At 37.1% G+C, this 23,903-nt stretch overlaps 3 protein-coding genes and 1 long non-coding RNA gene across 5 annotated transcripts; 3 read left to right on the top strand and 1 right to left on the bottom strand.

The window, feature by feature from the left end:
• Positions 1-29: 29 nt before the first annotated feature.
• LOC104426080 lies at positions 30-2,081 on the bottom strand. Of its 2 annotated transcripts, none has more exons than XM_010039035.3 (5): positions 1,835-2,081; positions 1,623-1,751; positions 1,439-1,520; positions 1,217-1,333; positions 30-295 (listed from the first exon to the last, which is right to left on the bottom strand). In XM_010039035.3, exons 2-5 carry the CDS (start codon positions 1,739-1,741, stop codon positions 245-247), a joined length of 369 nt encoding a protein of 122 aa, XP_010037337.1. In that variant the 5' UTR covers positions 1,742-1,751; positions 1,835-2,081; the 3' UTR covers positions 30-244. The 2 variants fall into 2 exon arrangements, with proteins under 2 accessions (XP_010037337.1, XP_018723644.1); XM_018868099.2 differs by having other exon boundaries at positions 1,623-1,759; positions 1,835-2,080.
• Positions 2,082-4,547: 2,466 nt separating this feature from the next.
• LOC104425941 (cullin-1) lies at positions 4,548-11,808 on the top strand. Its single transcript, XM_010038823.3, is given in 20 exon segments — positions 4,548-4,629; positions 5,345-5,512; positions 5,628-5,727; positions 6,190-6,375; positions 6,591-6,638; positions 6,722-6,925; positions 7,037-7,114; positions 7,299-7,388; positions 7,480-7,560; positions 7,650-7,712; positions 8,393-8,479; positions 8,551-8,700; positions 8,784-8,839; positions 9,874-9,994; positions 10,075-10,236; positions 10,364-10,507; positions 10,633-10,777; positions 10,780-10,850; positions 10,984-11,151; positions 11,231-11,808. Coding segments are annotated over 19 exon segments (2,196 nt in total). The 5' UTR covers positions 4,548-4,629; positions 5,345-5,372; the 3' UTR covers positions 11,333-11,808.
• Positions 11,809-14,965: 3,157 nt separating this feature from the next.
• Positions 14,966-15,569, top strand: LOC108957468 (cullin-1-like). The gene is made up of 3 exons (XM_018868096.2): positions 14,966-15,052; positions 15,179-15,346; positions 15,428-15,569. Exons 1-3 carry the CDS (start codon positions 15,038-15,040, stop codon positions 15,527-15,529), a joined length of 285 nt encoding a protein of 94 aa, XP_018723641.2. The 5' UTR covers positions 14,966-15,037; the 3' UTR covers positions 15,530-15,569.
• Positions 15,570-18,474: 2,905 nt separating this feature from the next.
• On the top strand, positions 18,475-20,171 carry LOC120290406. The gene is made up of 5 exons (XR_005548391.1): positions 18,475-18,990; positions 19,207-19,266; positions 19,383-19,467; positions 19,575-19,625; positions 19,732-20,171. It is a non-coding gene; the product is annotated as an uncharacterized LOC120290406 (long non-coding RNA).
• Positions 20,172-23,903: the final 3,732 nt, after the last annotated feature.

The raw sequence follows: 23,903 nt of genomic DNA, 5'->3' as shown, positions 1-23,903 counted from the left end.
TTGATCAGAACAATGATAAAACCCCTGAATAGCACGATCAAATCATACTCTTTATTTAAAACTTAATTTTCGGAACTATTAGATGATGAAACTAATACCATTCAGCATATTAATCATAAAACTAAGCCACGGGCTCTTGGTTTTACAATTTTTAACAAATCCAAACAGAAAGATGTTCCCTCTATCCTCAACTTAATCTTTACACAGTCCAACAAATAAATCCCGCAGTATCAGCATTTTCCCTCTATCCAGATCCATCTAGTTGTCCAAGGGAGAGAAGGTGTGCCATATATTGCTGCAGCATAGAAAAACAGAGACCAAATATGAGGAGCAATGAGCTTTGCAGTGCGAAGTTGACACTTTAAATGCAAGAGTGTGCTTAAGTTGGAATTTGTGTATACTACGATTAAAACCTTGACCTCTCAAATGAGAACTCCCTCTTTTATCTTCATTCCTTCTTTTAAAGGTTTATATGCACTTAATTATGTATAACAAAGTTAATTGGCATCACAAGCTTCAGTTAGACAATTTTTCAGGATCTTAGATCCTTGATTTGTACTAGAATCCTATCTTTTAAGATGAAAGAATCAGAACCAGCTATGGATCCTGATCTGCACAACCCCGCCATGCACCAGCAGCTTAATCGTGCAATGTCAAGTTTCAGTTTCAAGTCTTTGATGACGGTTGCTAAGAGTTTCGCTGCACCATTAGGATAAGAGAAAATGACACTGGACACCTAATCTATGAATGAGATATTATTCTTTCCTCTTAGTTCTTGACTTTTAGTATGACTCAGTTCAACAATCACAGTAGTGTCAAAGCATTTCCCTGAGGGCAACCACTTTTTTACTCGAACATCAGTCAAGCCGTCAGGCCACAAAACAAAGGCCCGCATGGTAAGGACGATTAAGATGAGAAACGAAAACCATTTGTTTCAAATTAGCAAAGCAAGGGAAAATAATTGTTTCCTCAATCTCCAAAAGCTTGGGATTTTCTGATCCATACATACACAACAATACAAAAGGGGAAAAAAAATTCCCGCTTTCGATTGTAACAGTCAACCATTGTGGTTTCAACGTGGTCCATAATAGAACAAGGCACTCTTGAATCATCCTCTCCACCAATAACAGCACATTCATCATGACAGGAGTAACCTTAAACAAGAGGAATGCAAAAGCAAACGCATATATTGACATTTGGGAAGCCAGTCACTTACAGCATGATACGCATATGGCGCTTTTCCTTGGCGCTCGAAGTGCTTGGACATGATGCAGAACTCAATGGAACCCCACTCTTCTGCTTCGAAGCAATTGCCAAGAGCGGCTTTGTACAACTATACCCAAATTCATTAATCAGGCATCAGTTGTAAATCATAAACAACCAAGAAAAAAATGCAGTACAAGGTAGAAAGTGCCACATGAACAAAGCACCAACTGACCTTATCAGAATCACCCAACAACTCGGTTCCAGCCGGGTAAGCCGCATAATACTGGTCTGCTCTAGAATACCCAGCTCTAGTACTGCAACAACGACGACGAAGATTACAAGAATCAGCTTCGGAATCCGAACAGCGGTAGAGAAAATTATTCAAACGAGTCGGGAAAAAGATAGCAAAGACTCACGTGTTGTTGGTGTAAGCGTAGCTCAAGACGGCAGTGAAGCAATAGAACACAGAGTAACCCACGAACCTCCTGAACTTCTGAATCTTGAGAATGTCCTTGAACCCTTCATAAACCATCATCTTCGACGATCTAACACTCTAAAAAAAAAAACCCCTTCTTCCTCAGGCGCATTTAATCAAACAGGTGGTGGGCATTCCGAAAAAGCTTCATACCAAGTGAAGAGAAGAAGAACTCGGGCCCTCCAAAAGCAGCAGTCGAAGGGTTCGTCCCCGTTCCGATTGCTCGACGACGGTGAAGATGAAGATGGCGGAGAGAGGGAGAGAGAGGAAGGGGTGGAATCAGCTCCGTTCCCGACGAGGTGGAGAAATTTTATGGAGGAAAATGGAAGATGATGCCTTGGGGCGGTTCTCCTCGAGCGAAAAAGGCGAAAGAAGAACCGAAAAATTAATTTTCTCGTTTTGAGCAGCAAAAAGTAGTATTTTACTCCCCGAAGTGATTTTCGTACATTAAAGAACATAAGATCAATGGGAAAAAAAAAAGGAACTAATTCCCTAAAAAATCCCAAACTTTGGATTGAGCTCTAATTCTATCATAAATTTTTTTTTATCTTAGAAAAAAACCCCAAATTTTAGGTTTAGTCTCAAATCTACCATAATTTTTTTTTTAAGCTTAGAAAAAACCTCAAACTTTAAGCTTAATTCCAAATGTGCCCCAAACTTTTTTTCTATCTTGGGAAAAAGCTCATACTTTTGGTATAATCCCAAATCACCCCAATATTTTTTGTCGAAAAATCATCAATTTTTACACTAGTCTTAAAATTGCCACTATTAGACCTTTGTCCAAAAGTCACATGTTGTTGTCCCCAATTTTATATTCTAGAACGGTTTTATTTTGACAATAATTTTCCATTTCATCTTGCTAATATGTATTTATTATCGATGTAGAAATGCCACGTTAAGTTGAGACTAGAACATGAGGTAAATTTGAGAACATATAAGAATTTGGTGATCTTTTTTTAGAAAAAATAAAATTTGGGATAGATTTGGGACTAGACCTAATGTTTAGTTTTTTTTTTTTTTTCAGACAAAAGAAAAGTTTGAGGTAAATTTGGGATTAAACCTAAAGTTTTAGGTTTTTTCTAAGATAGAAAAAGTTTGAGGCAAATTTAAGATTGGACCTAAAGTTTGGGATTTTTAGGGAATTAACCTAGGAAAAAGTGTATCCAATTAAGATGCTATATTTACAATTTGGACATCAGCATTCTAGGATAAATACATTTATTGGAAAAATTATCTAAATATTATGTGATAATCAAAATTGCAATACTGCGGTCAATTCCCTTGCCATTTTTGAATTGTTTCCCTCCCTTTTAGGGAAAAAGTTACGAAAAAAAAAAAAAAAACTCAAAACTTTGCTCACCCTGAGATATTTACCCAAATGCTTTCTATAACATAAAAATCTCAAACTATGCCCATCGTAATATATTTACACTAATTTTTTTTTTTATGATATAAAAGATCACAAATTTGTACCAAAGTGACATATTTACCCTCCATCAATATTTTATTAGATGATTTTTCAAATGAGACAACGCCACATGGCCAACACCGTTTGTTTTTTTTGACAATTTTTAACGGTTTTCATTAACGATGGAGGGTAAATGTATCGTATAGGTACAAATTTTGGAATTTTGGTGTCATAGAAAAATTTTATGAAAATGTGTCACAATCGACATATTTTAGGATTTTTGGTGGCTTTACACTTCTTTTTATAAGCGAAGCACTACTATTTTACTTGTTTGACTTTAGAAGCGAAGGTCTTGTAATTGCATGGTCACAAGTTCAGTTTAAGTCGCAAATGAAACTCCAAAAGGCCCATGCTGCATTGCTTAAGTTATAATGTCATTGTGTGAAGAGATTTCCTAATCATTAGGACTTTGGTTGAGTTGCATAAGCGAAATCGCTAATTTTTGACTTCGAATCATGATCATCGCGAAAGCAGTTATGATTCGGATTGAACATTCCATAGCGGACAAGGGATCTTCATCGTGATACTCCCACTATGCCCTTTTAACTTGTCAAACCATCTTATTTTTATCGATTCCATGAAACATAGAGAGAGCCACAACCAATAAGCTGGAGATCTATGTGGGCCGTCACAATTCTGATTGATTTCTATTGGTTTTTTTTCTTAATTTATTACGAACCAAGACTTGCTATCGAGGCTGCTGTTGGGCGATTCGTGAATCAAAAGAACAGGAAGAATCATATCGGTCCCTAAGCATCGATACCTTTGGGCCCTTCTTGAACTTCGAGATTTAAGATGTTAGCACAATCACGAACATGAAATGATTTTCCATCGCCCAGCAAAGTAATTGGAATTTTATCTCACATGTTGTCCTTTTAAATTGGCATTTTCTAAGGTGGTACAAAGCCTTTTCGAGTGATTAAATTTTTTTGATTAGAAAAACCATAGAACTCTTAGTTGTTCATGCTCCACAAATTAAATGTCTAGTCATGGTGGGGTGATGTTAGGGCAACGCCCTAATGTTACCATTATTAGCAATTGGATAACCAATGACAATTGAGAAAGGGATGAACTCAATTGTACTGGAGGATTCGACTTGGAATTCGAAGATAGAGATTTGGGATTTTATGGTAGTTAGTTAGTATTACTTCATTTATTTCGCATAGAATAAATGATTTAAAAAATATTATTCCAAAAAACGATTAATTATGTCATCTTGAAATAATAAGTTGATAAATAAATGTTTTCGTCATCATAATAATTTATGTTCTAAATATTTTTGTTGATGGTAAAAAAAAAAATTATTCATTAATTTTCACCAGGGAAATAAATGATTACTTTTTATTGAAAATATTTCTTTTTAAAAATGATTGATTTTCCGCTAAAATAAACTAACCCAAATTCCATTCCACACTCTGCTTCGTCTCTGCTGGGGAGCTGGGTGGCTCTGCTTCCATCTGCCTTTTCCTTCTTCGCCAAGGTATCCGATCTCTGCACTTCCAAATCTCTCAATTCCCCAATCATCTCTCTCTCTCTCTCTCTCTGGTTTTTCTAGTTCTGCTTTGCAATCTCGTTTCTTGGCTCGCGATCGCCGCCGGCGGCTGCCGTCGTTTCGCCACCGGATTCCGGCGGTTGATTTCGAGTTAATCGACCTCGGATCTTTTGTGCTCTTCTCGGAGGGATTGCGCCTTGGTTTCGGCTTCTTTCGCCTTTCGAGGTCGAAGCGTGAGGTTTTACTCTGTTTTTTTTAGCTAGAAGTTCGTGGAAACAGCGTGGGAATGGGGGAATTTCTGTTCTGGGAGCTTGTTGATGTGTTTTTGTTAACGGTTGACTGAAGTTAAGGCTGAAGTTGTGGAATTTGAGCTAGAGTTATCTGAGGTCAGAATTCCAGGTGCCGGGTAGATGCTCCGCGTTAGATTAGGAAGCTGATACAGCTCAAGATGTTAGCGGTAATATTGAGTTTGGCTAAGGCACATTGTTTAATCGTCCAAGACTTTAAATCAGAGTCCTAATGGGATACTCGTAATTATTTAAATACTTCTCTGGTGGATTAGTGATTGTCGTACTAGAAGCAGTGAATAGAATGTGTTTTGGCCTTGCAGAGGAGTGGTTTTCCTCGGTTTTATTGCATTGTTGGATTTGGTTCAAACTCACAATTTTCCATCGTCAATGACTTAATCAGCTTCTATGTGCAGATTTGGTGTTGAGAACAAGATTTTGGAGATGGCAGCGAATGAGAGGAAAACAATTGATTTAGAACAAGGATGGGAGATTACGCAAAAGGGTATAATGAAGCTCAAGAATATCCTTGAAGGGCTTCCCGAGACTGGGATCAGCTCGGAAGAATACATGATGATCTACACGTAAGCCTCACTTCTGCATTTGTGACTTCACGAGTTGTGATACTTAGAATTGTTATTCTAATGTCTTGATTGGTTTGCTAATAGTTGATCCTTTTCTTCTCAATCCTCCCACCAGTACTATCTACAATATGTGTACTCAAAAGCCTCCACATGATTACTCCCAGCAACTATATGGCAAGTATAGAGAATCTTTTGAAGAGTATATCATGTCAACGGTGAGGAAGATTTACTGTTCACGACTGCCTTTTCCTGCCATATTGGTTGATTGTTTTCCTGTTATATCGGTTGATTGTTTTCCCTTGAGTTTACTTCATTAGCTTTGCATGTCTGGAAAACTTGAAGTTATGGAGTTATAGAAGTTTTATTATCTAGCCCCATTGTTAGAGTTACGTTCTTGTATATGCCAGTGACTTTCTCAGTTGCTGGCGTAATGGTTGCATTTATTTATGTATTTATTTTTTGGGGGGAAGGGGGAGGGACATTTATTGCTTTTTCTTTGCATGGGGAGGGATGGTCTGATAATTAATTATCTTATAATTATGATTCTTCAAATGCAGAGTTGGTTAGTACCTGTATTTAGCTTATTGGTTATATCTAGTTCTTTCATTTGTGTAGCTGCAGTCATTTTAGTTCTTATTATCCTCATCAATTACAAAATGCTTCGGTTTACAATTTAGGTATTGCCATCATTAAGAGAGAAGCATGATGAGTTTATGTTGAGAGAGCTTGTCAAAAGATGGGAGAATCATAAGTCTATGGTCAGATGGCTTTCTCGTTTCTTCTATTATCTAGATCGCCGCTTCATTGCAAGGAGATCACTGCCACCCCTTAATGAAGTTGGCCTGACCTGCTTCCGCAGACTGGTATGAATTCTATACAATCTTTCGATTTGCTGTTCTCTTTATTACTTTTTATTTTTATTTTTGTGGGATTTAGCTTAGATTGCACGCTAGGATAGTTGTGGCCTTTAAACAGTTCATCATTGATTTTTTGGTTGACTCTGATACGGTCATTTTCAGTTTCCTCCATAGATGCCGCACTAAAATTTGACTATTGTACATTGTTTGCTCTTTTAAAGGTATATCAAGATTTAAAGGTGAAAGTAAGCGATGCTTTGATCTCATTGGTATGTTTGTGTTCACTTAACTACAGTCCCTTTCTGTCTTTGTTGTTAATGTTGAATTAACTAACGGAAATTGTTTACATTAGATTGATAAAGAGCGTGAAGGCGAGCAAATTGATCGAGCTTTATTGAAGAATATACTGGATATATTCGTGGAGATTGGCATGGGACAAATGGATTATTATGAGAATGATTTTGAAGCAGCTTTGCTGAAAGATACTGCTGCTTATTATTCCCGTAAAGCTTCAGGTTGGATTTCAGAGGACTCCTTTCCTGATTTTATGTTGAAGGTGAATAAGAATTTAGATCCTATCTAATCATTTACATCTTGATGATGATGATGATGATGATGATGATGATGATATTTCATAAGGTTTGATGTTTGATATTGGGATTCCCAGGCAGAGGAGTGCCTAAAACGAGAGAAAGATAGGGTTTCTCATTACTTGCATTCAAGCAGTGAGCCCAAGCTACTAGAGGTTTGTCCCTTTTACATGTGTTAATTTTGGCTTTAATGGTTGGTGGAAGAACTTGTGCAGTTGACTATGAGTATAGTTCATATCTTTGATTCTTGTTGAGATTTTGAATATTCCAGGATCCGGATGGAATTTGTTCCATGCACTTTTTAGTTTTGCTATTATGATCTTTTTGCTCTTTCTTCAGAAAGTTCAACATGAGTTGTGGTCTGAATGTGAAGCCCCACTGTTTGTAACATGGTATTCAGGGTATCGTGATTTACTCAAAGATTCTGAGGTATTCTGGCTCCGCTCTTGTCTTTTTATGAACATCCAGTCCTAAATATTTTTTAGAGTGTTTACCTACCAAGTTTTCTGATGCTTTTTAGGTTGAAAATTTGTCAAGGATGGTCAGGGTTTTCTCGAAAGTGCTCCCATTCTTGGATCCGCTCGCTAACATATTCAAGCAGGTCCGTTTTCTGTCATCCATATTGCATCCACATTAAGTTACACTTGTCTCTGTCATCCTTTACCTTGTTTTTCGTACCTTATATGTCAGCATGTCACTGATGAGGGCACTGACTTGGTCAAACAAGCAGAAGATGAAGCTGACAGCAGGAAGGTTGGTTCTCAAATTATCAGTCCATGGCTTTGACTATTTCTTATGAATTTACAGAATTTTCTCTAGTTCATTCAAATGAGCAAAGTCTCCTTCCATTCTTCTGTATAGTTTGATCATCGTCAGATACTGAATTTGCTTGCTTTACTCATCAGTTTCTGCTCTCTTGTCTCAAAATGATTCTGCGTCCTTCAGTGGTGTCTTGATGAACCAGAATTAATTGTGTAAACAGTGGGAGACTCAATTGGATTAACTCGGCAAAAGAAAACAAGCTAAGATTTCGGACTGTTTTGGAGTAAAATCTGATGTCATTCATTGATTAAAACAAGCTATGCATATAGTGATTAAAACCATAAGATCACCATCGACCCTTAGTGAAAATGGAATATTTTGATTTTCCATGGCTATCTAGGATACCCTTTCTGGTCGGACTATTATCCTTCTTACAGAATAGAGACCTAGGATTCTAGTAAGCTTAGTGTTTTTTTACTTAAAGCGGGGTGCTAGCTACTTGGAGCAGGATTAGCGTCAGGCAGTTAGTTAATCCTCTATGCTAATTGCGATATAGTTTAGTTGAATTTGTTGCTGAGTTTGATCACTATTTTGGGAAAAAGTACTCCTTCATTCAAAAAGATGGAAATTGTTCTTCAAATAAAAAGATTGATTCAGCTCATTGTTGGCAGGTTTTCGTGAGGAAATTGATTAAGCTGCATGATAAGTATGTGGCATATGTGAATGAACGTTTCCAGAACCACATCCTTCTCCATAAGGTTCACATCTTGTGAAGTGATTTCAAAAAGCTACATGAGATATATACTCATTTGGATGTTCCTCTTTACAGGCATTTAAGGAGGCTTTTGAGGCCCTTTGCAACAAGGGTGTCGGTGGAAGCTCAATTGCAGAGCTATTGGCTACTTATTGTGATGATATACTTAAGAAGGGAAGTGGTGAAAAATTGGGCGATGAAGCCACTGAAGAAATGCTTGAGAAGGTCTGTTGTTTGGACATTAATTTTTGTAATGTAGTCTAGCATCAATTTTTAAGTATCACAGGTGGTTATTGCACCTTTTGCAGGTAGTAAAGCTGCTTGCATATATCAGTGACAAGGATCTTTTTGCTGAGTTCTATAGGTACTATCTTTATAATCGAGGCTTGAATACTGTAATTTCAAGCATGTATAGAAGACAGTTCATAATATATTGAAATTGGGCTTACTAGTTTTCTACCTAATTATTTAGATACATCAGAACTAGTTCTATCGGTTTCTTGAATACTTCAACATCATAGGATACTAGACCCTTGAGTAATGGGTGCAGGTTTACTGAGGGAACTATGCTAGTCTTTTTATGCCAATGATCTTCAAGATGAAGAACCTATATTCTCAAGATTGATTAACATTTCTATTCTGTACTCTATAGCAAAAGAAAAATGAGCTCATTTCCATAATCAATTTACAGTAACTCTGAGAATATATATTAAGCATGTTAATCATGTCTGCAAATAAAATTTTCATGCATTAGAACATGAAACTTAGCCATATCAATTTTTGGAAACAAATGCCTCATCCACTACTGTTTATGTGTATCCATTTAATATTCCATTGTGGTTGTCATCCATTATAATCGAGGCTTGAATACTGTAATTTCAAGCATGTATAGAAGATGGTTCATGATATATTGAAATTGGGCTTACTAGTTTTCTACCTATTATTTAGATACGTCAAAACTAGTTCTATCAGTTTCTTGAATACTGTAATTTCATAGGATGCTAGACCCTTGAGTAATGGGTGCAAGTTTACTGAGGCTACTGTGCTTGTCTTTATGCCAATGATAGTCGAGATGAAGAACGTATGTTCTCAAGATTGATTTGCCTTATATATTATTTAACATCTCTCTTCTGTACTCCGTAGTAAAAGAAAAATGAGATCATTTTTGTAATCAATTTACAGTGACTCTGAGAATATATATATCAAGCATGTTAATCATGTCTGCAAATAAAATTTCCATGCATTAGAATATGAAACTTAGCCATATCAATTTTTGGAAACAAATGCCTCATCCACTAACTGGGGTCTGTTATGTGGATCCATTTGTGGCGTAATCCATTATAATTGAGGCTTGGTGATGCCATCAAACTGCTTACTAATAATCATCAAAACTGGCAGGAAGAAGCTTGCTAGACGACTTCTCTTTGATAAGAGTGCCAATGATGACCATGAGAGAAGTATCCTGACAAAATTAAAGCAGCAATGCGGTGGTCAGTTCACATCAAAGATGGAAGGGATGGTTGGTGTTGCTAGATTTCTTTCTTAAGAACTAGTTTCACCTGCGGCAATATGCTCCTAATTCACTCCCCTGTGTTCCAGGTTACGGATTTGACGTTAGCCAAGGAAAACCAGACTAGTTTTGAAGAGTATCTCAGTAATAATACAAATGCAAATCCTGGCATTGACTTGACAGTCACGGTTCTGACTACTGGTTTTTGGCCAAGTTACAAGTCCTTTGATTTGAACCTTCCAGCAGAAATGGTACTTGCAGAATTTTGGCTAAGTTAAAATTTGAAGTTCTGTTTGATGTTCGTAGGCAATTTCTGATGGTTGAAATTTATTGCTTCACTCTGATTTAAAAGTTATTATTTATTTTTTGTTGTTTCAGGTAAAGTGTGTTGAAGTTTTCAGGGAATTCTACCAGACAAAAACAAAGCATCGAAAGCTAACATGGATTTATTCATTAGGGACGTGTAACATTATTGGTAAATTTGAGCCAAAAACCATGGAGTTGATAGTGACAACATATCAGGTAATATGTTCTTTGAACTTTTTGTTTTTATCAATTTTGAGATCTGGTAGACTTTGGGATTTGTTATTTTGCATTATGTATTTTTTCACTTGAAAGCTTTTTATCCCCTCTTTATTGCTTTGTAGGCCTCAGCTCTGTTGTTATTCAACTCTTCTGATAGACTGAGTTACTCAGAGATAATGACCCAGTTGAATTTGACTGATGATGATGTTGTGAGGCTTCTCCACTCCTTATCATGTGCCAAGTACAAGATCCTTAACAAAGAACCAAACACAAAACCATTGCTCCTACTGATCACTTTGAGTTCAACTCCAAGTTCACCGACAAAATGAGGAGGATCAAGGTTTCACCGACTGTTTTTAGATTGTCCTGAATTGTCTGACCTGGTCTTTCTACATGAACCTTTAATTGCAATCCTGTTTTAGTTTTTCTCACCTTTATCAGCGCAATCGTACTTTAATTTTTCCAACATGCAGATTCCTCTTCCTCCTGTGGATGAGAAGAAGAAAGTGATAGAAGATGTGGATAAGGATCGGAGATACGCAATTGATGCCTCAATTGTGCGTATCATGAAGAGTCGAAAAGTTTTGGGTCATCAGCAGTTGGTCATGGAGTGTGTTGAGCAGTTGGGTCGCATGTTTAAGGTCTTTATTAGACACTGTTGACTCAATACCTTCATCCTGGTTCTTTCAGTTTTTATCAACTGATTTTGTTTTATTGCAGCCTGATTTCAAGGCAATTAAGAAAAGGATTGAGGACTTGATCACTCGAGACTATTTGGAGAGAGACAAAGACAACCCCAATTTGTTCAGATATCTGGCATGACATGTTCTGGATGATTGTCCAGATCGAGTGACGACTTCTCCTGAATGGCACAGGAACAAGGCCAAGATCCCTTTGTTGGACCTGGTTGTGCACCGAAAAAAGTGTAAATGCATCTCTCCTCAGTGCTGGGAAAGCAGGGCCTCAATGCTTGTACATTTTGTCCACACGACCGAGCGTGAACAAGTGGACTTTGTGTTTTCGCCTTGTGTTGGTAAGATTGAAATTATTCCAATGGGCAAGTTGCATCAATTGGACCATCTTAACATCTCTAGTTAGTAAGGCAAGCTCTTTTTTCATGCTTGTTCAATAATCCCTTTGCGAGTTTATTTGGAGTAAGATATGTTTCATTCGTATGTTTTGGCAATCGGCCATCTGGTGATTTGTTGTTTCATGAGCCGGAATTCAGCCAGTCAGAAATATATGCGGTGGTGTATAGCCATGTTTATAAGATTATAAGCATTTAGTTTCTTTCCCCACCTCAAATTTGGGTGGACAAGCTCTATTATGTGAGAGATGGAGGGAGGGGAGATGCGTAATAGATTAGTTCAGCACGAGCCTGATTGAATTAGCTGCGTCTTTTGGTGTTCCTCGAAACTTCGTTTTTGGTGTTCCTCGAAGCTTCCACGAAACTTCGTTTTGGAATTTTAGCTTTCTCCTTCTTTAGAGTTTTACCCATTCACGATATTGCAAATTGTCCAAGTTCGCATTAGTTGATGTCATTTTCAGTATGTGAAGTTTTACCCTTTTTCTCTCTACCGACAGCGAACCAGCTATCCTCGGTGATATGTTCTCCCACCATGTGCTGTCGCATCATCCAAGTGACATCCGAGTGCAGAAGCACCTGCTCTGCATCCCTCCATCAGTGACAAGATGATTTCTTTCCATTTAAAATCTGCTTAATCTGAGTAGTCCTCCATTTAATACTCATGCTATGTTTGGTCGGGCGGATGCAAAATTGAAACCTTTGTCTATTACAAGTTTTGCACTCTTCCGCCTCCTTTATTCCATACGTGGCATACATCTCCCATCGATACTTCATCCCATTCCCAAGAGATTCATTTTCTGCGCATTTGTTGTCATCTAGACACTAACACACGACAAGAGAACAAGACTCAAACGCTGGAGGAATTTATTAAGAGATCCAAAATCTATATGACATGACCCTACTTAACTCAAAACCTGTTCAAAATGATACGTTTTCTCCTATTGTTAATGATGGCACTTTGCAATCATATTGACATATAAATATAACATAGCACGAATTGCCAGCCTTACTTTTGAATCAAAATCTTTCATTGCCAGTATGTATTGTAGTCATTCTTTCATGTCCAATTCACTCCATATGCGACATAATTTGACAACTCTTAGCAATATTGCTAAATTTTATGACGTAAAATTCAAGGGCATTCCTACTTAGGTAAGGAAGGAAAATATTTACCTAGGAACTTGGGGACCTTGGACAGGGAAGATAAACTTTACATCTCTTCTTCAAAGGTGCCTACCTCCTGATAAAGCTAGTATAGTAGCCTCTTATGCTTTGAGTGAAGAGATGAAACTCGAAAGTGTTCCTCCTAGGTCATCTTGTGCTTCACACAATGTATTTTAACCGACTTGTCAACTTACCTAAGTGGGAGTATTCTCAAATTTTAAGTCCCAAAATTCAGATGTTGTAGTTTATGGACATATTAAGGTCCAAGACATAATTTGACAGCTCATAGCACTATTGCTCAGGACGAAATTGCCATTGTTTTTGGCAGTCCATAAATACTTAAAATCTCAAGAGTTTTATGACCCTCTTAACATCGGGAAAAATAATTGACTAGAAATTGCCATCTTTCTACACCGGGGCTTAGAAAAATAATCGATTTGAGAAAGAAATTTTTGCAAAAGCGGCATTTGTTATTTATTTGTTTTCTTGATAATAATTTCACTCCTTCGGTTTTAAAGACAACTCCAATTACTTATTTGTTTCGTTTTCAAATTTTTCATCATGCAATCATCTCTTTCATTTTATTTTTTCTTACATTAATAAATTGATGACACAGCGCACTTAACATGATAAAAACTATTCGAGACATTAAAAATAAAAAATAAAAGAGCAATTTAGAGAGAGAGAGAGAGAGAGAGACAGGCGCCCCGCCCCAAGGCCCATTGGCGAGGATGGCTTGAGAAGTTGAGAGCCTGATGACCAAAGGGTCCAACAACTCCGTAATTTTTTCTTTTCAATATTACATTTTCATAATTTGTTGACGTGGCGTTGATATGACATTACCCGCGTAGATCTCAGCGATGCTGACGGTGTTTATAAAACAAATTGATAGAAAAATTTGATTGCACTAGATAAAAAATAAAATAAAAGAATAAGAGTCTGAAATTACAATCAAAGTACTCTTAAACAGCAAAAGATAGACGTTTGAACTGTATTTAAAGCTTGCTAAAAAAAAAAAAAACTGTATTTAAAGCTCCATTTATTTTATAGAAATCTTTTTTCAAAAGTTTTTTTTTTGGCTAAAACTTTAAAATAAGTTGAAAAATATTTCTCATTATTTAGTTAGGAAAATCTGATTTGATTTTCTTAAAATAGGCATATCTTATACAAGCACTAGTGGCTAGCGCATGGGTACCTGTAAAATCAAGTATGAGCACCGAAGTCTTGGGCTCGGCTTCAATGGACCCTCCCAACCTAAGCATGAGCACCTGGGTCTTGGGTATGAACACTAGCAATGATCCCAAGTCTGATCTAGATGGATTGGGGCATGGGCTTGAGGGTACCTCGGTGAACTCAGGCAATAGTACTGCAGTCTCAAGCTTGACCTCTGCGCACTCAATCCGATGTATAGGAACAAGGGTACGAGCACTATGGACGTAAGCTTGGTCTCAATGGACTTGGGCCTAGGCATGAGGGTCCTAGGCTTGGCCTCAATGGACATAGGTACGACTTCAATGAGCATGAGCCTAGGCATTGACACTGGAGTCACAGGCTTGGCCTTGATGGACTAGATCTCGACCTCAATGGACCCATGCCCAAGCACTAGGGACCTAAACATGACCATCGGAGTGTTAGCCCTATTCTTTATGGACCCAAGTCGAGATGCCAAGGAGCTAGGCAATGGTACTAGAGTCGTAGTCTCGACCATCGACACTAGTATCTCAAGCCCATTCTCTATGGACTCAAGCCTGGGCATCGAGGTTTCAAGCCCAACCTTTTCGGCATGGGCCTAGACTTGATGGACCTCGATCGATCAGCGCCTAGCCTCTAGACCCAAGTCCATTGGCAAGGGCTCAGGAACAAACTTTGAGTTCTCGTGCTCAAACGCAAAGTTTCTAGTTTAATATGATATCTAATCATATTTTGAAAAAAAAAAATTAATTTTTTTAAGCAGAAAATCTCATTCCTAAATTCATGTATAGATTTTCTATTGACTAAGAAAATTAATAAAAAATATTTTTTGTTGACTCATTTTCCTATTAAAATCCTGAAAAAATGAGTAAAAGTTTTCGCAAAAAAAATATTTTTTGGCCAAACAGACAGACCCTAACTCCCTAACCAACAGAGGAATGTCCGAACGCTACTTCGAAAACGTGGGTCGAATGATGTTTCTCGGCCATTCACGAGCGCTTGATTCGATCCTTAACAAAGAACCAAACACAAAAAACATTGCTCCCACTGAACACTTTGAGTTCAACTCCAAGTTCACTGACAAAATGCAGAGGATCAAGGTATAACCGAATGTTTTTGAATTGTCCTGAATTGTCTGACCATGTCTTTCTACATTGCAATCCTGTTTTAGCTTTTCTCCCCTAATTTATCAGTGCAGTCTTGTTTTAATATTTCCCAACATGCAGATTCCTCTTCCTCCTGTGGATGAGAAGAAGAAAGTGATAGAAGATGTTGATAAGGATCGGAGATATGCAATCGATGCCTCAATTGTGCGTATCATGAAGAGTCGAAAGGTTTTGGGTCATCAGCAGTTGGTCATGGAGTGTGTTGAGCAGTTGGGTCGCATGTTTAAGGTCTTTATTAGACGCTGTGTTGACTCAATACCTTCATCCTGGTTCTTTCAGTTTTTATCAACTGATTTTGTTTTATTGCAGCCTGATTTCAAGGCAATCAAGAAAAGGATTGAGGACTTGATCACTCGAGACTATTTGGAGAGAGACAAAGACAACCCCAATTTGTTCAGATATCTGGCATGACATGTTCTGGATGATTGTCCAGATCGAGTGACTTCTCCTGCAATGGCAGGGGAACAAGTTCGAGATCCCTCTGTTGGCGGCGTCCAAAACAATGTAATTGTCTGTCCTTGGTGCTGGAAAGTTAGGATCTCTTAATGCTTGTACATTTTGTCTACACAGCTGAGTGTGAATAGCTAGAGCTAGTGTTTTTGCCATGTTTTAAGAAAAAAAAAAAAAAAAGATAAGTGCATTAGAAGTTCCAAACTTTTCGAGAATGTGTAATTGAGTTATAAAATTTTAGAAAGTTCAATCAAAGCCAAACTTATCAGATTGATGCATTCAAATCCCCCCGTCAACTCTATGCAATTTGAGAGGAAATTGTCCAATGAGTTCTAAATTTATTATATGAATATTAATTCTATCATAATATTTCAAACTTTGGCAATTTAATTCTAAACCTTTGCGAGAAATTCAAATATTGTCATTTTGGTCAATTTTTTACAGAAGGACTAAATCTGTCATTAACTTTCATCGAAGAGTAATCGAAAGGATTACGTTGAAATTTCATGCAAAGGTTTAGGCTCTAAATTGACAAAATTGAAAACTTTAAGGCTAAATTAGCACTTGTGTAATAGGTTGAAACTTATTGACGTCAACGTGGCAATTTTTATTATTCTTTTAAAAGAGAAGCGCTAATGTGACATATTCTTCCTTAGTCGAACGTTTTTTTCTTCACTTGAGCTTTTCCATGACCTCGACCTTCGGGCTCTACAAGCCGTGGTGGCATCTTCTCAAGCTCGAAGCTCATAGTGTGAGCTCGAACGGCAGCCATGGCTGTTGGCCTCTTGATCTCACACGGCCCAAGATACAGATGATGGGATCAACAAGTTATTTAGGGCGTGCATGTTTTTATTTATGTTCCTTTTATGTTCCCGAGAACAGAAATAAAAAAAAAAATGTTTCTGTTTCGGGAACAATTTTTGAATAAAAAACGCGTTTGGTAAACTTGTTCTAAATAAAAAATGAACGAAACACGTTTGGTAAATTTTATTCTTTTTTTGTTTCTTTTAATTTTTTAATATTTTTATTTTATTTTTCATTTTCTCCTTTCTTTTTTATTTTTTTCTTTTTCGGCCGGTTCTTGGCCTCCGTGACCGGTCGACGAGGCTGGGCAGCCTCGCCGGATTTGGGCGAGCTCGAGCTTGCCCAACCATGGCGAGGCTCGGCCTCGCCCGCCACACGGCGAGGTCGAGCCTCACCCGGCCAAGGCGAGGCTCGGCCTCGCCGGGGCCGGCGAGGTCGCCGACCCTCGAACAGCGTCGCCGGCCCTCAACGGCCGGTCGCCGGCCATGGCCGAGACCGGCGACCGGCAAAGAAAACGAAGAAAAAAAGAAGAAGAAAAGAAGAAGAGAAAAAAACGTTTCTTCAAAATTGTTTATGGAACAAGAAGTAAGTTTTTTTTTTTTTTTTTGTTCTTTTGGTGTTCCAGGAACAAAAGAACAAAAAAAAATGAACAACGCAACTAAACACGTTTCAAACGTTTCCATGCGGCCCCTTACTTTCGTCTTTTTGTTTTGTTTGTTCATTTCTGTCAAGCTTCGAGTCATTATCATTTTTTTTTTTTTTTAGTTTGAAAAGTAGAAGATGAATGATGATCAACAGCAAGCGATAATTCAATTTTCATTTTGTCTTTTCAAATTTTCTGTTTGTTTTCTAACGAGGTATTTAGTAGATGTCACATCAGCATGCGCCTTAAAAAATTGGGATAAATTCATTTGAAATTTTAAAATTTATCGTAAAAATGCAGTTGAATATTAAATTATTTTAAAAAGTACAAATAAGTTTTAAAATTCTATTATAAAAATACAATTGAATATTAAATCTTTTTAAAAGTGTAATTAAATTTTAAAATTTGTAAACTTAGTACAATCAAATCTCCCTATTAACTTCTTTTAATTTGATTAGTGAAACCGTTGAGGTGACATATGGCGTCCATGTGGCGTCTACCAAGTGTTACATCAGAAAAACTCAAAAACTTAAAAGGAAAAAGACTTAAGAGAAGGAAAAAAAAAAGATAAGAACTTAAAAAAGGGTAAGACCATCGGTTCGGCTGCGCCTCGATCCTCATCGGGTGTATATTTTCGTTCTATGATGAACTCTTCCTGTTAATGGGATCATCATGCCAAATGACTGGGGAAAATCTGGCATGCCTTACTCTTTCATCGGGAGGCAGGGTTGTGTTGTGGGAAGACTGGCAGGTTAAAAATTGTGCAGCAGAGAACTGTGGAATTGGCGGGGAGGATTATGATACCGTTCGTCGATGTATTTGAAGGTGGTTGGTTCTCTTTTATATTGCAACGTGTCTTTTGAAGCTCTCGTCAACGTGAAAAAGCAGCTAGAAAGAACTGGGTTTTCCGTGCAAAGCTGTGAACGATAGTGGCCTATGGTTGCATGCAGGTTCTTTGCTCAGATCTCTCTTTCCTTCTTGCATGTTGCTGCACTTTGTAACTAAAAGTTGATGAACATTTTAGGCTTCAAGTCAAGTTTCAGCAATTTCACTATGCCATGTTTATTAGCTACTTAGAATGCATGCTTAATTGAATTTCAATCGTTCGATTATTGATTTGGAAAGATCTTCGGGATCGTCAAAGTGTGGGTGCGATGCTGAATACTAGAATAGAGCTTTTGTGGGAGCAACTTTTGTGATGAAATATTAGGAAGTGTTGCCTTTTATTGGTTGCTTCCTTGGTTATTTGAGATGATTGATTAAATGGCTATTATCTAGATGCTTCTAAGCCGATGGGTACAAGGAATCGGTGCTGATTCTTGCAAGAACTGCTGTCTTTTGAATATTTTGTGTGCCTGTGGACAGCCATTTGGATATTCTCATGGGGTATCTGCGACTGGTTACTGCATCCAAGAGCAAGATCAGAACAATCCAAACAACATAGGAACTGTATTTGTCACTGAACCTGCTCAAGGTGATGGTAATGGTTTATTTAGGCGAGTACGTGTGCATGTCAGTGGACCCGAAGATGGGTTGGGTGGTATTGGACATGGAATTACTTTTGCGCCAGTAGATGCTTAGCCACCAATACGTATGTCTTTTCATGTGTGCCTTTTGGTGTCAGCAACATAAATTGCCCACAAACTCTTGCTAATGACGCTTCAGAAGCCAGAGGTGACCAGGGTGGCGATTTGTTGGGAGATGGAGATGGGTTGACAGCTCTGTTTGGGCTAAGCCAGGGAGGAAGTAATGCAGCTAATAACCACAGGGATCTAACCGCAAGAGGTTATGAGACAGATCTCCAGAGTAAATTGTCTGAAACTTCTGTCGGGGGACCAAGTGGAAATGCCATCCCTGTGCAGATGCTTGATCATACCGGTGATGACGTTGGAATTCAATGGGATAGTACTAGTGGTTCCTCCCTCTCTTTGGATATGAAGACCCCTCTTGGTTATTTTCCTCCTTTCTGTTTTGGGTAAGCTGCTGCTTTCTTATTGTACAAACTGTTTAAAAGATGGACTGGGAGAATGCTGAAGGCTTTACTTTTATGGTTTCAGAATTTCTCTGGCTAGCTACTTAGATGAAACTATTACTTAAATTCTTTTTTGGATTATCTATATATAATTTACATAAATAAGATTGATTTTTCCTTTAGTCTGATGTTTCATCTTTTTGTCCCGTGAGACTGCAGTTCATCTGGGGCAAGCTCAGGATATGATATGTAGAGGACTATTGCTTGGTGTTATCCACTGTCAGTCCTGATTGCTTTATAATTTTCTGGAACTATCTTTGAGTTTCCATTCTTGAAAAGAACGGTAAATTGAAATTCTATCTCATCCATGTGCTGGGTCTGATTTTGTTGTGCAGGGTCGAATTTGTGGATGTTCACAGGCTCAGTGATGGCTAAGTCAAGCACTCGGCAGAATTATCTTATGCAGTTTCATTATGAAAGGTAGATCATAGTCATATGTTTCTAAGTTTACCCAATTTAGATGGCTTACTATGTTCTTCAAAAGTTCTGATGCAAAATGGTATCTACGACAACTCTCGAATATGTAGGTGAGTGTCCAAGCTTTTAATGATGAGACCCTCAAGGGTGCAGAACACTCGGTATGTATTTTCTTTGTCAAGCCATACTTTTAACATAAATTTTTTTTAGAATCAGGCGTGAACCCCAAGACAATATGCTGAATCCACTGGTTCCCAATTGTAACAGGATTCATTGAGGAAGGCTGAATGCCCTGATTCCTTGGAAAGGTTGGTGTTTTTATTGCTTAGTTTGAGCATGAGAGTATTTACTTGTGTTTCGATGTGGATGGATGATTCTTTATATTAGCTTGATGTGGGTTTCATATGCATGTTACTCTCTAAAGTTCATTTGAAATGAAGGGAAATTAATGGGAAGTCACGACTGACTGTTATATTTAATTCTCAATTCAAACTCATTTTGCCTTTACAACTTCTCTCTGGCAAGTTCATGTGTATGTAGACACTCATGAAAAGGTCACTGATCAGTATCAGGTAGAGTTCTAATTCAAAAATAGCTATTTAAAAGGTCAAATATCATTTGAATATATTACGCGGTCACTGTATAGCTTGTTAACTTCTGTGTCACTATGTCCTTGTCATTCAGCTAATCTGTCCATTGAAAAGATAAGTCATGGTCTTCATAAGTTTTAAACAGGGGCACTCTTTTGCCAAAGACTCCAAAAGGATGGGGTTGGCAAATAGCTCTCTTATTGATGAGCTTTCCAATCTCCTTCAAAATGGTGCCTTACGGGTCGCTGCTGTTGTGCAGCTCATGTGAAATGACACAAGGTAGTTTACCTCGATCCTCTGTAGATAACAATTGATATATTAAGCTCCAAATAGAGTGCAGAAATTAAGAACAGAATATGGAAAATTTTCAAAAATTTTAAAAAAAATTAAGAAAATTTTTAAAATTTTTTAAAAATTAAGTTGGGTTAAGATCTCCGCCGCTGCCGGGCTCCCTCACCGCCGCCACCTCCGCGCCCGTCGCCTCCCCCACCCCCTTTTTTTTTTTTTTTAATTTTTAAAATTTTCTTATTTTTTTTTAATTTTAAAATTTTCTTATTTTATAATTTTTTTTAAATTTTTAAAATTTTTTAAAATTTTTAAAATTTTTAAATTTTTTAAAATTTTTTAAAATTTTTAAAATTTTTTAAATTTTTTAAAATTTTTAAAATTTTTAAAATTTTTTAAATTTTTTAAAATTTTTTAAATTTTTAAAATTTTCTTTTTTTATAAATTTTTTTATAAATTTTTTAAATTAAAATTTTTAAAATTTTCTTATTTTTTTAATTTTTAAAATTTTTAAAATTAAAATTTTTAAATTTTACTTTTTTTAAAATTTTTAAATTTTTTTTTTTTTAATTTTATGTTGATTTGGAGCTCGGCGAGCCACGTAGGCACAAAGAAAAGTAAATAGAGTGCTTGTGGATGCTCTATAGTTTCTGTTAGCTGGTGCATATTTTTGGGGGGTGCATATTTTTGGGGGATGCATAGAGATGGAACGAAGTGGTGGCTTGTGCTCAATCTACAGAGTTCATTTTCCCAACATCTTACTTCGAGATCACTTTTCCTAACAACAAAAAGAAACTGAAATTTGTTTAAGATTGTTGGGATTAACGGATTCTCCAAAAACGATTCGACACTAAATCGAACCCCTAAAACGAATACGGAAGACAAGTTCGGGAAAATACATGTATCACCGATCCTAAAGCACACCACGGAATCGAGCGTATTTTGTTAGCCACAGATTAAACACCAACGCCGATAAGAGGAAGAGAAAACCGATCATGTTCAATCCGATGACATCGATTAGCCTTGAAGGGAAGATGGCGTCACCGTTTGAGCTCGTTTTTCTTTTGGAGGGAGAGAGGGAGAGAAAACGTATGCACAAAATGTCAAAAGGTGTCTTCATCTCTCTCTTTCATCCCTTATATACGTTCCCTAAAAAATAGAAACGTATCCCTTCATCCATGGGCCCTAATATTGTGGGCCAGGCTTTCAGGCCCAACATGGGCGAACGGGCCTTAAGCTCATTACATAAAACCATCATCTCACACTCACACATGGTGGGCCGAATATGATTCTCTTTACCTCTCTTCAACATTCATACCGGTGAATAATCCGTGCGACCAGCATACTTTGAGAACTCGTTGCCATACATCTATTAGGAATATATAGCAGCTCATAATGGGTATCACACTCTGAGTAGATTTAGTATGTAGTACCCTAGATCGATCGATCACATTTATACCTCTCTTGATCTCTTTCAAACAATGATATATATTGTGTTCACAATTATGATTATCCTAAAGACAATCATAATTGGTTAACTAGTGAATACAAAACTACAATGTGATTCTCCAAATTCATCTTCCTCTTTCCTTCAAACTCTCAATTTCAGTTTAGCTTTTCTAAAAATGTCCAATTAGATCGAATCAACTCATGACCATTGGCAACATCCTAAGATAGCAAATACTAAATAGAAATCTTGAGAATAAGTAAGAGTCATGAGGGGACTAAAAATTGAGGAACTCTTTTCCTCAAGAGTCTCGCACGACATAAAAGTTAAGATCAAACTTTTGTCACTCTTATTGGTCGTCTCATGCATACGTAGTATGAAATACATATTACGGTATTAACTCATTTTCCCATGGAGCGTATGTCTACACCTTTCAATACCGTACAGATAATAGTTCAGACATACCCAATGTCTAACTTGAGTTCATGTATCTACTCATTCACAAAATTCATCAGAACTCACATCTGGCATCATAGACAGATAAAGTAAAATATGTGGGTTATTTTACTTTCGGATACAGTAAATATTATGTCCTCATCTTAACACTCAGTTAAGACGACATACGTATTTTAAGCTTGAGCTCTCGATTATCACCTAAATAATAAGTTTAAAAATAGTCTCATCTTTATTTATCACACAGTAAATAGAGGCGATTACCCATGTGAGTGGGCTAATCTTTTATCTGTCCAATATACATTCTCAACTTAAAATAATGCACTGAGCATTAAGATGCATAAAGATCAAACAAAGATTCATAAGCATTAATGATGAAAAACACAAATTCATCAAATGTGAACACTTCATGGAAATTACAATCCAGTACATCAGACTTTACGCAATCCTAGAGATTTCATATGGCCACAAAACACATCTCTAGGTATTGGCTTTGTCATAGGATCTGCTACCATTCTATGCGTAGATATGTACTGTAAGTTCACATCCTTTCGTGCATCCTTTCGTGCAACCATATCTTTGACAAAGTTATACTTGGTATCTATATGTTTGGTCTTGCCATGATATTTTGGATCTTTGGTGTACGCTTTTGCTGCTTGGCTATCACAGTTAATCAACAATGAATCTGCAACACTTCTAATAACACTTAAATGATCCAATAATCTCTTAAGCCAAACATCTTCTTATATTGCTACTGATAATGCCACGAATTCAGTTTCCATCGTGGACAAGGCTATACACTTTTGTTTCTTACTGCTCCAACATATGGTGCCATTATTCGGTAAGAAAACAAACCCAGAGGTAGATTTCATTTCATCTAAATATGCTCCCCAATCAGTATCAAAATAGTCTTAAAGTCGTAGATCATTTCTTTGATAACTCAACGTATAATCAGTAGTTCTCTTTAGATACCTCAGTATTATCTTAACGGCTTTCCAATGTGCTGGACCTGGATTGGATTGGTATCTACTTATCATTCCAATTGCAAAACATATGTCAGGTCTTGTACACATCATAGCGTACATCAAGCTCCCAACAGTACTAGCTTAAGGAACATGTTTCATTTGTTCATTCTCTTGTGGAGTTCTTGGATACAGTCTATGGCTCAATCCTTCACCTTTTGCAATAGGAGTGTCTATGGGTTTACAATCTTGCATACAAAATCGTTCAAGAACCTTATTTATATATGTTTCTTGCGAAAGAGACAACGATATCTTCGAACGATCTCTTGAAATCTTAACTCCAAGAATGTATGGAGCCTCACCCATATCCTTCATCTCAAAGTTGGAAGACAACCAACTCTTGACAGTATTAACAAACTCCATATTACTTCCGGCAATCAGTATATCATCAACATATAATGATATGATCACAAATTGATCCTTGGATCTTTTGATATATACACAATGATCCTCATCAATCATTGTAAAATCATATACCATTGTCTCGATGACTATTTATGGCCATATATCGATCTCAAAAGTTGACATACCTTTTCTTCTTGGCCTTTCACTATGAAACCAGCAGGTTGTTCCATATATATTTCTTCATCTAATTCTTCATTGAGGAAAGCAGTCCTTACATCCATCTGATGTAACTCAAGA

Source organism: Eucalyptus grandis, chromosome 2 (genome assembly GCF_016545825.1).
Source record: "Eucalyptus grandis isolate ANBG69807.140 chromosome 2, ASM1654582v1, whole genome shotgun sequence".
In the NCBI taxonomy this organism is placed as follows: Eukaryota; Viridiplantae; Streptophyta; class Magnoliopsida; order Myrtales; family Myrtaceae; genus Eucalyptus; species Eucalyptus grandis.
This window is presented reverse-complemented; position numbering and strand designations above follow the sequence as displayed.